Raw genomic sequence first — 16,683 nt, forward strand, 5'->3', positions numbered from 1 at the left:
AAATGTAGATGTAAACTGCACGGAGCTTTTATTCCAACCCCAGATTGATTCAGTCCCTGCCCTCTACACAGAATGCAATTTCCGTTTGGATTTTGGGTGATTTAAATTTTCCTTCTGCAGCAAGAAGGATTGATCCAGAGTGACCCTACCTTTATTGTGCGATGTCTCAGAGTGCTGTTAATCCTCAATATCCAGATTGGGAAAGAAAGCTCTGTGGTAGAGAACCTCTGATAGGCTACACCTGGTCATGTGACATGCTTGCCTTAAAGGAGAAGCCCCTAATTTCTCTCAACTTCTGTCGGTCCTGGATTTTTCCACCCTACTCTGCCTTTTTCAATCCTCTCCCCCCCCCCTTCAAGAAAAGAAAGAAAGAGGCTTGGCTCCCCCCCACCTTCTGAGCCTCCCTAACCACGTGCAGAAGACTTTCCTATTTCAATGGGGGGGGAGAGGAAGATCCGAGGTCAAAGCGATCTGAATTCAACAGGATTGACAATGGAATAAACAAAGTGCAGACTCTGCCATAGATTAGTTAGCTCTATCTTATTTCCAATAGCCTTTTATGGCCGTGAAAGTTGGACGGTGAAAAAATCAGACAAGAGAAGAATTGATTAATTTGAACTCTGGTGCTGGAGAAGGCTCCTGCAGGTTCCATGGACAGCAAAAGCCACAAACAAAGAAATACTACAGCACATAAAGTCTTATGTATCACTGGTAGGCAAAATCATGAAACTCGGGCTCATTTACTTTAGCCATATTATGAGATTCAACTCAATGGAGAAAGCGATTATACTAGGATGTGGAAAAACAAAACCAGGCCAACAAAGGGTTCAGTGGTTGGACACAATCAGGATGGACACTGGCCAGAACACTGCATGACTGAGGGAGGTGGTGTGAGATTGTGGTGACAGCTGTGCCATGGGATCGTCAAGAGTTGAGCACAACTGAATGGCTGACAACAACAACAACAAATATTAAGAACACTGATCGGTACAAACTTGATTTAGACAGTTTGAATGATGCTTCAAGCAGATCTTTGGAGAAGCAGCATGTACATTTTCTGAATCTGAAACTTGGAACAGTCATGAAGTTTTCTAATCTCCCAAAGGCTATTAAATTTGTAGTACAGATCCAAGCTGACAGTTGTATACAAATTGCTCAAAACAATGCAAAACGTGTTTTAAACAAAGGTAAACATTTATTCAGAGAAAACAACTTAGAACACAAATACAAGAAAAAATAAAGTGCATTTTCACTAATACTTTAATAGTAACACTAGTAATAATCTTTGCTTTGATATCAAACAGCAAAATACAGGGTACTGTAGTTGAGTTTCAGTAGTTCCCAACAAAGTTATCAGGCAGGCCTCATATGGGTATGGTTCTGGATGGGAATGCACTCTTGTGTATCTCAAAAGATGACTTTATCTGGTTCAGTCGAACCTAGAGAAGTGTTGCAATATGGTCGCTAATGCACATATGCACCTGCATCCACACAACCTTGAAACAACATAACCCCAGCCTCCAGTTACAGTGAACCTCCCTGGAAGTCATACCCACCCAGGAAATTGTGGTCTGATTTTGATTGAGTATTGGTGTAAGAAATGATTTTGGTTTATTGGATGAGAGAACTGGTGAAGTATGCCAGGGTTTGGATTGTTGTTGGTTTGGGCCTAGCACAGTGATTCTCAGTGTGGTGTCTGTGGGTGCCATAGGAGTGAATCCAATGAGGTCCCAAGGAGCCTTCCAGTAGCTTAAGTTGTTCTTCTTCCAATGGAAGAGACATTTAAGTTGGAGGAAGACTCCCTAGGCTGGAGAAAGGCTTCAAATTTTGCTAAGTAGGAATGATAGGATAAGGGGTTTGACCCCATGGTGTCTGCTGATGTGTTTCCTGGTCCCCACTTCTTTGTTCCTGAAGGCAAAGAGCCAGTCCTGACTATCTGCCAACTCACTGGAGCAGAAGGTGCTTCAGAAGAGCCAGGGAAGTTTTATGTCTCCAAAGAACTCCCATTTAGAAACAATTGGTTGCAACCTCACAACATTTTGCAGTTGGCACTGCCCCACATGGTGGCACCCAATCAATGTTTTCTAAAGCATAAAGGTTCACACAGGCTCAACAGGATTGGGGATCCGTAGCCTAGCATTTCAATGCTTGCTGCTGTACTCTGCAATACCTACTCAATTTGCACATTTTAAAATACAAAAACACCATATAACCTCTACTACTCTCTCTCTCTCGCTCTCTCCCTCCCTCCCTGGGCCACAGAAGGCTATTAAGAATTTCCCCCTATTCAATAAAGGAAAACCTTGAATGAATACATAATGTATATATACATAATAAATCAGTGCTCCCACATATCATATTCTGCTCTAATTCTATTCATTTTATGTAGGTAAACCATAACACAGGCATGAGAGAATAAGAAATACAAACTGGTATTGTCTCTCCTTGCTTTCGGGCAAAAAAGCAGCCCAATCCAGTACTTGGAAGCAAGTTCCAGCATGTTCAGTGGGATTTGCTTTCTAATTAGTATGCTTAGGATTGCAGCCTAACTCTCCCAAACAACTTTCTTCCATTCTACTTTTATTCTGGAGAAGAGAGCAGTATGCTGTCTAATGCTTGTTGTCATAAGGGTCCTGGCCCACAGTAGCTGCATTCTGGTGGCACAACAAACTGTTTAATTGGAGATGTATCCCCCCCACACACACAGTGACAGCTTGCTTGCTTCCCTTGTGCACTCCCTCTCTGCCTTTAAACTTTCCACTTCAGAATCCCAGCCCATAGAAGAAAACAAACTCTGGGTGAGGCGTGTGCTGTTAAGACATCATGGCAAATTGACAAGTGTTAAAACAAGCTCTGTGTTCTAGTGGAGAAGGGAAGTGGGAGGAGCAAGTACAGCACAGCAATCTAATTACAAATAAATCCCCCCCCCCCTATAATTAGTTTGTCTTAACATCTGAATACAGTCAGCCAGTTCCTCTGTCTTAGAATTTGCTACAAGTTTACACCCGTTCTTGCTTGTTAGAAAGGTCTTTCTTCGAGTAATAAACAAACTTACAATTTTGGTGAGCATCTGAATATTTAGTGTGGTCCTTAACAAGTGAAAACACCTCCTTGCACCACCAAAATGTCCTTGAGAGTGTATCCGAATGCCATTTAAATTGAATGATCTAGGAACTAACTTTTATAGGCCACAGAGGAGAATTCTGGAAAGAGAAGAATACTTCCTATCCATTAATTGATCTGAACAATGTGTTTGCAGGGGCACAGATGAGATTCTGTCAACATTTGTGCACGTATTGCTGAGTGCACATAGCAAAAGAGTTTTGGAACTTGTCCCTAGCACTGCACTTGAGAAATACATGCAATAAATTGATCAGGAACTAGAGCGATTGTGTGCTGTTGCTTCAGGCGTGTATGTGCATATGCGTGCACATGAAACTGAAGCCCCTCCAGAATTCCTGAATCTTTGATTTTATTTAGACACAGGCTGAGCAGAGGTTCAGCCCCCAAATACATTCCTAGAGTTAGCATGCTGATATTATGTACATTCTGGATCTCAACACACACTCCATTTAAGGTATATGTGGTGCAATGGATTGAAAGCAGGGGTCAAATTTCTGCTCAATCATTCTGGTAAAAGGAATAGCCCCCCCCCCCATGTTACTCCGACAATATCAATTAATCTTTTCTCTTTTCTGTGTGTTTGAAATAAGAACTACTCTTGATCCATTCTACTTTGCTTCGTTTTCACTGAAACCTCCAAATGGTTTTCATTTCATGCAATCCAGCAGCAGTTTGTAGTAATCGTTCTTCCTAATTAGAGAAGAGAAGGAATGACCATAACGCCGAGCAGGTAACAAGAACCAAGTGATGGGTGAAGCAGTTTGTTGAAAGGAAACATTTACTCTTCTACAAGAGCCACACAGAACAGTTCGGCAATCCGGAAACAAGTGGCTCAGAAAACATGCGCAGCTTTCCAAAGCCATAGAAAATGACTGTGTTTATTTTGAGCATCTTGATAGTTTAACCAAATATTTTACAGTTGTTTATTATGACTCGGGCAAATTGATCTTCTTCAGCCAACATGATAATGGCATCCATTGGACATCAAACTGAGAACCTAATAACTGATGGTGCCAGTGTATAGTAAAAGATCAAATGAATGAGTTGATTTCTTGTTGTTTACTTTTCTCACAACAATGATTGAATCTGTGGTAAAAGAGGAGAAAAATTTTTTTGCTTTAATCATGGGCCAAAGTTTGTCCTATTTGAAGTGTATGGTTTTCAGATCTTGTAGCTCTTGATAACAGACATTGAAGCTACTTTTTGGTGAAGCAGATGCTATCCCCTGAGCCTGTTTTAGCCCTGCTGGGAAAAATATACAGATGCATTTCCCCCCAGCAGAGATAAGGTATTGGGGTTAAATAAAGGTTAAAGATCCCATTTTCCTTCATGCTGTTCAGCCCTCTGATAAACAACCCCAGAATCTGAATTTCAAAAGGCAAAAAAAAAAAAAAACCCAACCTTCAAATGACAAGTCGTCAGGAGATGAACAGGCTATGCCTAAGATGCCCAGCAAGTACCCTGGCCCTCTCCAGCTGGAAGAGGGAAGATAGCTGATGTCAGGCAGAGGATAAAAAGAGAGGCCTTGGGAGACAGGAGGAGGCTGCTTGGAAGCAGAGAGACCTAGAAAGAAGTGGGGCAACCAGGCATCTGATCTAATTGTGCGGGAGGCAAGAAGGGGCAGCCTGAGCTGTGACCCCTGTGGAAACACCCAAGGACCTGACACAGTTGCTGAAATAGTGTAAGAAAATCCCATAATCCAATGGCTTGCATTCATCAAAAAAACATATACAAATAAGGATGTTCAGGTACCCTTGTAATTGTTCCACATCTTCCACTGTCTCTGGAAGGGAAATCCCCTTTGTTTCTGGTAAAAGCATGAGGAGAATTCCACACAGAATACAAAATATACCTATGATAAAAACATGCATTGTATTTTTATGCAATGAGAAATAAGACTCACGGGATCATACTTTTTGGGTTAGTGCAGAAGAACTTATTTCTATTCTGGTCCTTAGAGGATTTCACATGGCAAGAATTCTGCATTTTCTTCACTTCACAGGGGCATTTGCAATACCAACCGCGTATTCACATGACAGTCTTGTGCATACTTACTTAGCTATCTTTTCCACAGTATTTTTCCCTTGTCACACTACGGTCTGACTTTTGAAACACCGGCAATTAGGGCACAAATCCAGAAAATGTGGTTCAGTTTGTGGCATGGCCAGTTCTCAAATCGTAAAACATCATGAACTTTAAGAGCCACGTGAACTGTCCCATTTGTGAGCTACTGTTTGGCATGGAAGAATGCCCCACCACCACCAGGGTAGAAACATTTAAAGCCCAGCATAACCAAGTCAGTATACAGAATGCTCTGCAGAACCCAAGACCACTATGCCACTACAAGCTTAAAAGGATTGATCTCAAAGCAGAGTCACAAGAAAGCCACCGGTGTGTGTGTGTGTATGTGTGTGTGTGTGTGTGTGGAGGGGGGGATTTTTGTATTTTATACAACCAGTTACAGTGTGCAAAATACCCAGCAGAACCCAGTGCCATGGGCATTGCGAACTTAAAAGAACTGATGTGAAAGTACAGAGTCACAAATCCTAGAAAGGAGAGAGTGAGAGCTTGCAAATTCTGAGCAAAAAAGCAGGGAAGGGAACAGAAATGAACACCAACAAGGTGGGGGGGGGAATCCTGTTGTAACTGATATAACTTCATTTTGCATACTGCAAACCACCTAAAATTCATTGCTAACTTTAATTCATGAGCCAGTTCATGCTAATCTCTACTGTTAATTCTATGACTATAGGTGAATGGTGGAAATTTATGTTCACTTCCATAGGGGAAAAACAGTTAAGAGGACATTTAAAAGTGGCTACTTAAATGTCTTACTGTAGACGATCAGAGGCAGTTCCACCCAGATGTCTGCTAGTCGATAGAGCAGAAATGGGGCTACAATGCCCCCTATATCACACAGACCTGAACATATCGCAACACCAAAGTTTCTATAGGGGAAAAAGAAAACATATTAGTCAAGATGCACACACACACACACACAAGATTGCACATGAGCATATACTTACTTTTTAAATCTTACCTTACTTACCTTAGGGCTCTTACTACCTTCTTTTTAAAGTCATACATCAGCACCTATGTAGTGAAATTCTCATTACTCAGAAGAATGTTAGAGATACCCAGCACACCTAATAGCTATATACAAGTCTGATAAGCTACTGTTTGGTTAAGTGGTTGTTTCCATTGATTCTTGAATGGTGGAGAAAAGCATACTTAGCTAGTCTGGAATCCTAAAGGTAAAGGTATCCCCTGTACAAGCACCAGGTCATGTCTGACCTTTGGGGTGACAACCTCTAGCGTTTTCATGGCAGACTCAATACAGGGTGGTTTGCCATTCCCTTCCCCAGTTTTACCCCCCAGCAAAGCTGTGTACTCATTTTACCGACCTCGGAAGGATGGAAGGCTGAGTCAACCTTGAGCCGGCTGCTGGGATTGAACTCCCAGCCTCATGGGCAGAGCTTCAGACTGCATGTCTGCTGCCTTACCACTCTGCGCCAAAAGAGGCTCTTTTTAGTCTGGAATCCTAGTTCTCCTCAATTTATATCCCAATTTTCTACCAAAAATGTACTCAAAAAGTATGCAAAAGAAATATTAAAATTCATTTTAGAAACTACTGTATTAAAATAGATAAATAACCAGTCAAAGCAGAATGTACCCTTTGGTAAAAAGTGTTCAAAAGAGTTAAAGCAGTAGATTAAAAGAAATATAAATCAGCATAGAGTTTTTAAAAATCATATAAAATATACTGGCAGCATTATAAAATCTGTTGAAATTACCCAATATAAGAGCAGTCTGAAACAGAAAACTATAAAAACATTTTGTTCAAATAAGCAGCTGTATAAATTAAATCAGCAGTATGAAATCCATTTATATATTAGCTCAAATGTTCTTCAGAATTAAGTATAAATGTAAATAAATAGATATCTCAAAAGATTTTGTTGGAAGGCCTTCAAAATGACAACTGTATGTCCCTCAAAAAGGTACTGCATCACCTGAGGGGGGCAGTGCTTTGACAGAGCAGGTAAGGAAGCTCTTATAGTTACGGCACAATCTCAGGTAAGGCAGTATCTCAGTGATTTATATAGGCTAAGATGGTCCTTTGGATACTGTGAGTCACGCTGCTTAGGTTAAAGTACAAAGCGGCAGCTTGAATTGAACACAGAAACAATGCCACTAGATGGAGAAACACTGGAGTGAAACATTCGTTCTGTGGATTGCCTCTTAGCACTTAGTTTCTATATTTTTGCCAATTTCATGCCCAAATGATTCCCACACACACACACACACACACACGAAATCTCCATAATCCAGCCTGACGTATGCTGGTAAAAAGCAGCATAGGGGTATTATTGCCACTTGTGACAAAGATAAATCCAGAAGTACTTCTAAATGTGAACCTGATATTTCAGTGGGAGAACAACTCTATCCAGAACTAGGGATAGGCACAAACTGGGACAATACAGGCTGGTTCATGGTCCATGGTGCATCCACATACCACACACAGACTGTCATGGACAAAAAAAACATGTGTATGAACTGAACCAGTTCAGGAGGTTCATGACATGGTAGCATGCAACACATATGAAAAAATCACAATCATAAAAACAATTTGTTACAGTTATTAAAATTATTACCATTATAAAATTCTGTTTAATAGTTTATATTTCTGGGGGTAATTCATATACACTTAGGAGCTTAGCGCCTTCCTCAGGGTGAGGGGAGGGGAATAAATGCCCGTAAGATACTTTAAACACATTTGATGTTAAATATTTGCTAGCGCCCTGAATAAATCTTTGTTGGTCTTAAAGGTGCTACTGGACTCTGATTTTATTCGTCTCTCAGTATATGTCTGAGTGTATTTAGTGCAACTATCCTGATGTTCTATGGGCCTCAAACCATAGGCCTGGTGAAACAACTCTGTCTTGCAGGCCCTTTGGAATCGTTTTGTTACCTATGCAGCCCTACCTCTGAATGGTACCAGACCCTGGATTATAACCAGTGACAACCAGACCCTTTGGACTGTATTCTATGGTGCTAGAAACTCTGAATCAGCACCCATAATAACAGACCTCATCATGCGACAAGATTAGCACCTGTGTGCTCTTCAAGTAAGACTCTGAATTCTGAACTTTGGACATTTCATCTGGCCTAGACACAAGGCCAAAAAGCCAGGCCAACCTGTCTTTGAAAAGCATCAGTGGAGCTTGGCATGACAGACCTTGTGAACCCTGGCAACTTCAAAGAGCATCCTCCTTCCTGACTCCCTGACTCCTTCCTGACTGGAGAGCCAGTTTGGTGTAGTGGTTAGGAGTGCGGATTTCTAATCTGGCAAGCCAGGTTCGATTCTGCGCTCCCCCACATGCAGCCAGGTGGGTGACCTTGGGCTCGCCACGGCGCTGATAAAACTGTTCTGACTGGGCAGTGATATCAGCGCTCTCTCAGCCTCACCCACCCCACAGGGTGTCTGTTGTGGGGAGAGGAATGGGAAGGCGACTGTAAGCCGCTTTGAGCCTCCTTCAGGTAGGGAAAAGCGGCATATAAGAACCAACTCTTCTTCTTCTTCCCCCCCTCCCCCCATTAAACTGGCAGATGTCAGAAGAAACTTCTCTCCTTTGGAATCTCCTTCCTATCCACCCAACCTAACGCCAGCTTACCAATAGCATTATTGCTCTCTATAGTTTAAATTAACCCTTTTGGGTCCATATCAAATGGAGCATCTGCACCCTTTGTCCAAAGCCCACTTTTTGCCTGCATGACTTCTACCATATATCTGGCTAAGGAAAGGGTACTAAAACCCTTCCTTGTAGCCCCCTGTGCGCTTGCTCACCTCTAGCGATGCCTGACTCGGATGCTGGTTCCATTCATGTTGCTGACCTCTCCCTACCCAACTTCTCCATCTGAGCAAGATAGGTAAGATTTCTGTTGTCCCTTTTCCCCCTCAGAACTTAGCCATTTCCTATCTAATTGATTTCTGCTGTAATGCTTAGTGTTGTTCTGTGTCTTATTTCTTAAATAAAGCATACACATTATTAATCAGTATTTGTCTCCTGTGGATTCCTACAAGGATTAATCAGCTTGTTAAACTGCAAACAGATTTCGCTATTTATCCCTTTTTGGTACATAGCTAATTTCCCCAATTTTTGATCAGACAATTAAGGGATAATTAAGCATTTTACTTAACAGTTTCAGGTCCCACAGGGCCCTGATCTCACCTGAGAGGTTGTTCTACCAGGCCAGTGCCAGGCCTGAAAAAGCCTTGGCTCTGGTTGAGGCCATCTTTACCTCTTGGAAGCCAGCAGATTTTGTTAGCTGGAGCAGAGGCTCTTTTAAGGGGTATCATTCTTCCATGTCTAGCCTTTGATGGCTCCCATATGCCCAGATTGTGATGGCCTCCATTAATGTAGATAGAAAAGGGAGAAGGAGGTGAATATTACCAGCTAACTGACGAGACTTCACTTCTCTCTTTGACATGCATATCCAGCAGATGTGATCTTGAGATATGCTTACTGCAAGCCTTCCTCAAAGGACCTCATGCTCTGTGAATATTTTCATTGTTGGGTCATGTACAACGGGGGTCATCAACCCCCGGTCCGCGGCCTGGTAGCCACGGTACCGGGCCGCCAGCAGCCGCACCTGCCTCCCCCCTCCACAGTGGGAAGGAAGGGAAGAGGCAGGCACGGCTGCCAGCATCCTGGCGATGCAAACGCGCAAGCGTGTTTGCATGCAGCTGCCACGCGTGTGCCGCGTGCTGCCACCTGGGCCGTCGGCTCTCTCCTTACCCCTGGAGGCGGTCCCTAACCTCAGAAAGGTTGGAGACCATTGATGTACAACATACATGCTTCCTTATCTTGTGCTAAATTTCTTCCGTGACCTCTGAGAAATTTTCATATGAATTACTTGTGACACTTACCTTAGTGTTGTAGGATATAGTTCAGAATTCACAAGATACACAAGTTCAAAAGACATGGTTATCGCCACTCTTGCCATGATAGATACTGATGTTTTTAACCATAAGATGTCTGTTAATGAGATATATTCAAATAAAGCATGGGAAGTACTCATTTAACAATAAGAATCAAAAGTCTAGATTGCACTCCAGGTTCTGTTCACTAAGGCTTTATAGTGCTCTCAAGCATCTCTTATATCAGAAAAACCTCTTAATAGATTAATTAGTGTAGAAGATACTAAACCCTTTTCCTACTGAGTCCAGAAGCGAAGAATCATCAGATCTGGAACAGGCAAATTTAAGAGAATATTGTGTTGGAATAGGCAATGTCTGGTGTACAAAAAAGAAGATCTTTCAGGGAGCAGCAAGGAGACAATTAGATAGGAGAGTGAAGTCAGCATCTTTTCCTGTTAAATGCCATTCCTTGTCTGCGTCCAGACTGCTGCTCTTAGGACAATATCCTGCTTCTTCTCAGAAGTTCCTCTCTCTTAGTTTGTGATGTTGTTAAGGCCCTATCTTTGTCTCTCCTATTCCAGGAGCCAGCGTGTTGTAGTGGTTAAGAGTGGTGGCCTCTAATCTGGTGAGCCAGCTGGGTGACCCTGGGCTCAGAGCTGTTCTCACAGAATAGTTCTCCCAGAGCTCTCTCAGCCCCACCTACCTCACAAGGTGTCTATTGTGGGAAGGGGAAGGGAAGGCAATTGTAAGCCACTTTGACACTCCTTCAGCCAGTGAAATGTGGAGCATAAAAACCAACTCTTCTTCTCAGCATCAAGTATTAGTTCTTGAATAAACCTTTATCTGAACTTTAATCAAGCTATGAACATTTGCTATGTTAATTATTCTGCCAACATATTATATATTCACTTTCTGATCTGACTGTCACTTATTCTAAGACTAGAGAGGATTGGTATACAGATTTCAAAAGGGGGGGGGGCAGAAATGTGAGTAATGACAGCATTACTCACGTTCACCAGTAGGTAGCACTAACAGACTGTTTTTGAAATGGAAACAAACAGCTTGAAAGACAGACAATAACTTTTATCAAAAATTCTAAGCAGCTGTTTACTAAAAATAAAAATCTGAAAGGAACAATAGCACAATTCTCTTATCAGGACCAGCTAAATACTAAAAATTGTTGATGAAATTTCTGAGTTCACTTAGAGCTGTTCTTCAAACTACAGGTTAAAACTACATTGCTAAACAAAAGAGGGAAAGCCTTTGCTGCTGTTGGGCATAATCATTCTAGATGTTGTGGAACTGATTAGGTAAGGTTGTGCTAGGTACAAAAAAGATCTCAGTTCTACCAAAGGCAACTGTGACAAAGAAACAAGGGCTGAAAAATAAATGCTGGCAGCTTTTCAGATCTGTTTTCGGCTATACCCAGGTCTTGTGAAAGGCGGCAGACAGGAATAAATGTAGGCTTGCCTGGCTTTTTTGTTTGTTTGTTTTTTGACAAAGCTGAAAAGTCAGTTTAGGTAGTGCAACAGGCAAGTTGCTAGAAGTCAAACTGAGTACTATTATCTAGTGGTTGGGAAGCATGTATCCCAGTTGTACTGCCTTATAATAGGATTTTGACTCTGGAGAAAAGCATAACTACTAATCACTGAACAACTCTGCTAATTTATTTATTTATTTATTTATTCATTCATTCATTCTTTTATTTATTGATGGATTTATATCCTACCACTCTCCAGGGACTTATGGCAACTTACAATAATAAAACTTCATGAATCAATAAAAGCCCCAATAAAACCTCCAACAAACCCTCCAAGGTTGGTCGCTGAAATACCCCCTAACTCCTGAGCAGACTAACCTAGGGATGGGGTACAAAGATGTAAATGCCCAGCCTGAGGAGGGGCCACAATGATCTTGGCTCTGGCCTCAATATAAGTCCTAGTGGCAGAGCTCCATTTTACAGGCCCTGTGGAACTGTGATAGCTCCATCAGGGCCCTGAGCTCTCCCAGAAGCTCATTCCAGCAGGTCAGGGCCAGGACTGAAAAAGCCCTGACCTACGCCAAAGCAAGGTGTACTTTCTTAGGGCTAGGAGTTTTGCTAAGTTTGGTGTAGTGGTTAGGAGTGCAGACTTCTAATCTGGCATGCTGGATTCGATTCTGCGCTCCCCCACATGCACCCAGCTGGGTGACCTTGGGCTCGCCACGGCACTGATAAAACTGTTCTGACCAAACAGTGATATCAGCGCTCTCTCAGCCTCACCCACCCCACAGGGTGTCTGTTGTGGGGAGAGGAAAGGGAAGGCGACTGTAAGCCGCTTTGAGCCTCCTTTGGGTAGGGAAAAGCAGCATATAAGAACCAACTCTTCTTCTTCTTCTAATATAAGTTCTAACATGTTTTTCTTAATTCTACTTTATCCCTTGCAAGGAGCTTAGGTCTTCTGATTAGTACTGGATAAAGATGGCATTTGCTGCCAGTTTCATTATTTTTTTTAACTCACCAAAGAAAAACCTACCAATTAACTGATTTATACCATACTGATTTGAATGTATCTCCCTGATCCCACAATCTGGCCCAGAAAAGACTGTGTAGCTAGTGAGATTCTGTGTCCCAATGAATGTGGTACAGCATAGTTCACTTTGGGTCTATTGGATTATAGTCCTGAGAATTTGGTATGTAAAGGTAAAGGTAAAGGTATCCCTTGTGCAAGCACCGAGTCATGTCTGACCCTTGGGGTGACGCCCTCCAGCGTTTTCATGGCAGACTCAATACGGGGTGGTTTGCCAGTGCCTTCCCCAGTCATTACCATTTACCCCCCAGCAAGCTGGGTACTCATTTTACCGACCTCGGAAGGATGGAAGGCTGAGTCCACCTTGAGCCGGCTGCTGGGATTGAACTCCCAGCCTCATGGGCAAAGCTTTCAGACAGCTGCCTTACCACTCTGCGCCATTAGAGGCTCTTATTTGGTATGTATTCACATGTAATTTTACATAAAGTTGCCAAATCATTGGGTTTTTGTCCAACTATGAAATTCTAAAGTTTTCAGAAATCTGGATTTGTTTATTGAAGCATTTAGTCATCTGCGGCAGAGGACTGTGCCAAATATTGTGGAGTCTTCTAATTGCTACTCATGAGTGCATAAAATTGCATAATCACTACAGCAAAATACATAGCTAATAGTACAAATAGAAATCCAGGAGCAGTAACCTAGTTTTGCTTTAGCTTGCGATAAACCACAAATATTTACAATATGATAATACCACATGCTGGGTTCCTTAACTGGTTCCCCCCATTTCCAGAGCTGGCCAGAGTAGTAAGACCATTATTTGTAAGGAAGTTGTGTATTTCCCCCCAAATGACCGCTTTCCAGAAACTAAAGTGGTCTTCTTTTCTGTGGAGTTTGTTTAGGTATTAGGTTCCAAGGAGTAATCACAGTTTGGGGGCTGAAGGAGACCTGTCTTACTTTTTCCCTATCGGGAGAGGACACATAGCCTGAATATACTTGCACTTTGTCTCCTAGTGATTCTGTTTAATCTTTCAGTGGCCTTTGACAGCATTGGTCAAGAGATGTCATAATACAGTTCTGAAGCTCAGCAGATATTCCTGGAACTGCTTCAGATGATGCCATGCAGACGGCAAAGTCACAGCCTCTTCCCCAGTGTTCCTAGTTGTTGAGTGACTGGTTGTTCTGCAATATTAGGCATTAACTGTGGCATTTGCACCCTATTGATCCTGTTAGATCTTTCAATGGTTGCTGATATCATTAATCAAGAGGTGTGAGAGGATGATGGGAATGGCTGATTAGTGATGACAAAATGCTGTTCTCCTTAATGATATCCTGAAGGACCTACACAGCATTTCTTGCCTTTGGGGAATGGAGTAGATGAGTCAATAGAAAGTGAATCCAGGTAAAATTGAACTAATGAGTATTGGCAAGTACTGCAATTTTGGTTGCTTACTCATCCCTGTATTCTATTGTGATATTGCCATTAGCTGAGTAGGGTTGTCAACAACCTGAAACAAAAATGCCTTGCCACTTTAGCAGAGGCTTGGGCAGTTGAAGCTTTCCTTGGCATGGAAATAAATGACACCATCTGGCAAATAGTAATACAATAAGCTTTTATTAAAGGGCTAGGACATTTTTCTGCAGGTTGTTGCAAACCATAGTTGAAGGCAATCCCTTTACATGTTCAACCAAGAACTACGAGGCATACACAAAAGCATTTTGGGTGTTTATTCTGACTTCTGATCTCTCTGTCTTGAATGTCTGATATTGGGATGGATCCAACCAACTTTTCTGTCGGTAAAAAATGGAAGATTTTGCATCCCAGGGGACTATGGATCTTAGGAAAATAAGAGAAACCATGTTGGATTAAGCCAGTGGCCCATCCAGTTCGACACTCTGTGTTCAACACTGTGGCCAAAACCCACGTGCCATCAAGATGCCCACCAGAGGGGCCAGAACTCCAGAAGCCCTCCCACTATTTCCTCCAAGTACCAAGAATACAGAGCATCACTGCCGCAGTGTTCTACCAGTAACTTGTGGCTAATAGCAAGTGATGGATGTTTGCTCCATGTATCCAGTCCCCTCCTGAAGCTGCCTATATTTGTAGCTGCCACCACTTCCTGTGGCAGTGAACTCCACATGTTAATTTGGAGGTGTGGAAGTACTTTCTTTTATCTGTTCTATAAATAGATTATATACAAAAGACACGGGGGACAGAGGCTATGGTAAGGAGGAGAACTGGATAAATTTGAGTTTAAAAACTGGCTGTGTATAAGCCATTATTTTTAAATAGTATTCAATTCTATTCAATATCTTTATGTGCCGTCTCACCCAGCTGGTATGGAGGTATGGGATGGACTGTCCTCAATATGTTGATGACACCCCACTCTTCCTCCTGATGGATGGCCACCCTGATTCACCCCAGAGTCATTAGTCAAATGTCTGGAAGCAGTGATGGGATGGCTCAAGCCTGAAGCTCAACCCTGTGCTGGGTAGGAAAGTCTGTGGCTAGGTAGGAAAGAGGAACTGCAATTGCCCTGCCTGGATGGAGTGCAGCTATCAGTGGCGTACTCCACCAGGAACATGGGCATGATCTTTGATACTTCCCTCTCTATGGAGGAACAGGTCACAAGTGTAGCAAGGCTGGCATTTTTCCATCTGTACCAAGCTAAGCTACTAGTGCCTTATCTGGCCCCAGAACACCAAGCCACAGTGATCCATGCAATGGTCACCTCTAGACTGGACTTCTGTAATGCCCTCTAAGCAGGCCTACCCTTATCACTCATCTGGAAACTCCTACTGGTACAGAATGCAGCAGCCGGGGTCCTCATAGGAACACCTTGGAGGGCTCACATTCAGCCTATACTCCAACAACTTCATGGGCTACCAACTGAATCCCAGATCAGACTTAAGGTCTTGGTAATTACCTTCAAGGCCATATGCAGTCTGGAGTCCAGTGTGCCTGAGGGATCACCTCTGTTCCTATGCCCCCCAGAGAGCACTGATCCCTGACCTCAAGGAAGCATGTCTGGCCTCAACCAGGGCCAGTATAAGGGCCAGGATTCCATCCTGCCCCCCACTTGATGGAATGAGCTCCCAGATGAGATCAGGGCCCTTCAGGAAGTAGCACAGTTTCACAGGGCCTGTCAAATAGAGCTGTTCTGCAAAGTTTTCGGTTGACAACCATGAGCCAGTACCATTGATTGGGGTCTCTTAGAGTCCCCCTCACCAGATACAGCACAAAGTGACCAGTCACCTCATCAAGGAACAGTTTTTGAGCAGGTATATAGTTAACAGTTTGGATGATTATAATGTTTACGAGTTGATGAATTGCAAGTTACAGAGTCTTACAAATGTACAAGTTAAAGAGTTTGATTGTTATGTACTATACCCAAACTGGATGAAGATGTGAACCATGAATCTGTGATATAAACTGCTCTGAGCCGCAAGGGAGGGCAAGCAAACAAGCAATAAATAAATAGAATTCTGTTTAAGTACATTTTCAAGAATGTGAATCTTTTGAGTATTTAAAAATATTTTAGATGTTTAAATTTTCTGCATTGAGAGATGATGGTCTAGTAATCAGATGAATAAATTAAAATAAGCAAGCTACCTTCTGGTAAAAATGCAGTAATTAAGCAGGAAACACCTGCCACAATGGTGCTGATCACAAAGGGGGGACGCCGGCCAATCCGATCAATTAGTAGTAAGATTAAAAGAGCTGCAGGCAATTCCATCATTGCTGTGACAAAGAACTCCAAATAAAGGTTTCCTTCAATAATTCCCAGGCGTAAGACGAGTCCTTGGTAAACCACTGCACTTGTGAACCTTAAAAAGCCAAACAATAATAAGACTTCCAAAGAATTCAAAGCAGCCTGGTTTGATCAGCAAAGACTAAACAAAACAATAATCTCACAGAGACGAGCAGCATAGTTAGGACTTACCAGGCATACATTAGAATAAAAGTAAATTTTCTCATCTGTGGTGTTTTGACCAGATCAAGAAAGGAAGGATTAGTAACCTCTTCATCAGCAACTACAATCTAAGTAACAGAAGCAGAGATCAGAGTCTAAATCAAAATAAAGAACTCTGTGTGGGTTAAAAAAAGATATACATGTGAAATACATTGATCAATTG

The 16,683-nt window shown here is 42.3% G+C and overlaps 1 protein-coding gene across 1 annotated transcript in view; it reads right to left on the minus strand.

The window, feature by feature from the left end:
- Window positions 1-1,173: 1,173 nt before the first annotated feature.
- SLC22A3 (solute carrier family 22 member 3) overlaps window positions 1,174-16,683 on the minus strand; it is a 44,608-nt gene continuing 29,098 nt past the window's right edge. Inside the window, exons 6-11 of the mRNA XM_077348250.1 lie at window positions 16,491-16,588; window positions 16,160-16,374; window positions 10,052-10,160; window positions 5,959-6,071; window positions 4,876-4,975; window positions 1,174-4,209 (exon numbers count right to left, since the gene is read on the minus strand). Of these exons, the coding sequence (XP_077204365.1) occupies window positions 4,155-4,209; window positions 4,876-4,975; window positions 5,959-6,071; window positions 10,052-10,160; window positions 16,160-16,374; window positions 16,491-16,588 (690 nt within the window). The 3' untranslated portion in view covers window positions 1,174-4,154. The remainder of the gene's footprint in view (window positions 4,210-4,875; window positions 4,976-5,958; window positions 6,072-10,051; window positions 10,161-16,159; window positions 16,375-16,490; window positions 16,589-16,683) is intronic.

The sequence above is a fragment of the Paroedura picta genome, chromosome 1, assembly GCF_049243985.1.
Source record: "Paroedura picta isolate Pp20150507F chromosome 1, Ppicta_v3.0, whole genome shotgun sequence".
Classification (NCBI taxonomy): domain Eukaryota; kingdom Metazoa; phylum Chordata; class Lepidosauria; order Squamata; family Gekkonidae; genus Paroedura; species Paroedura picta.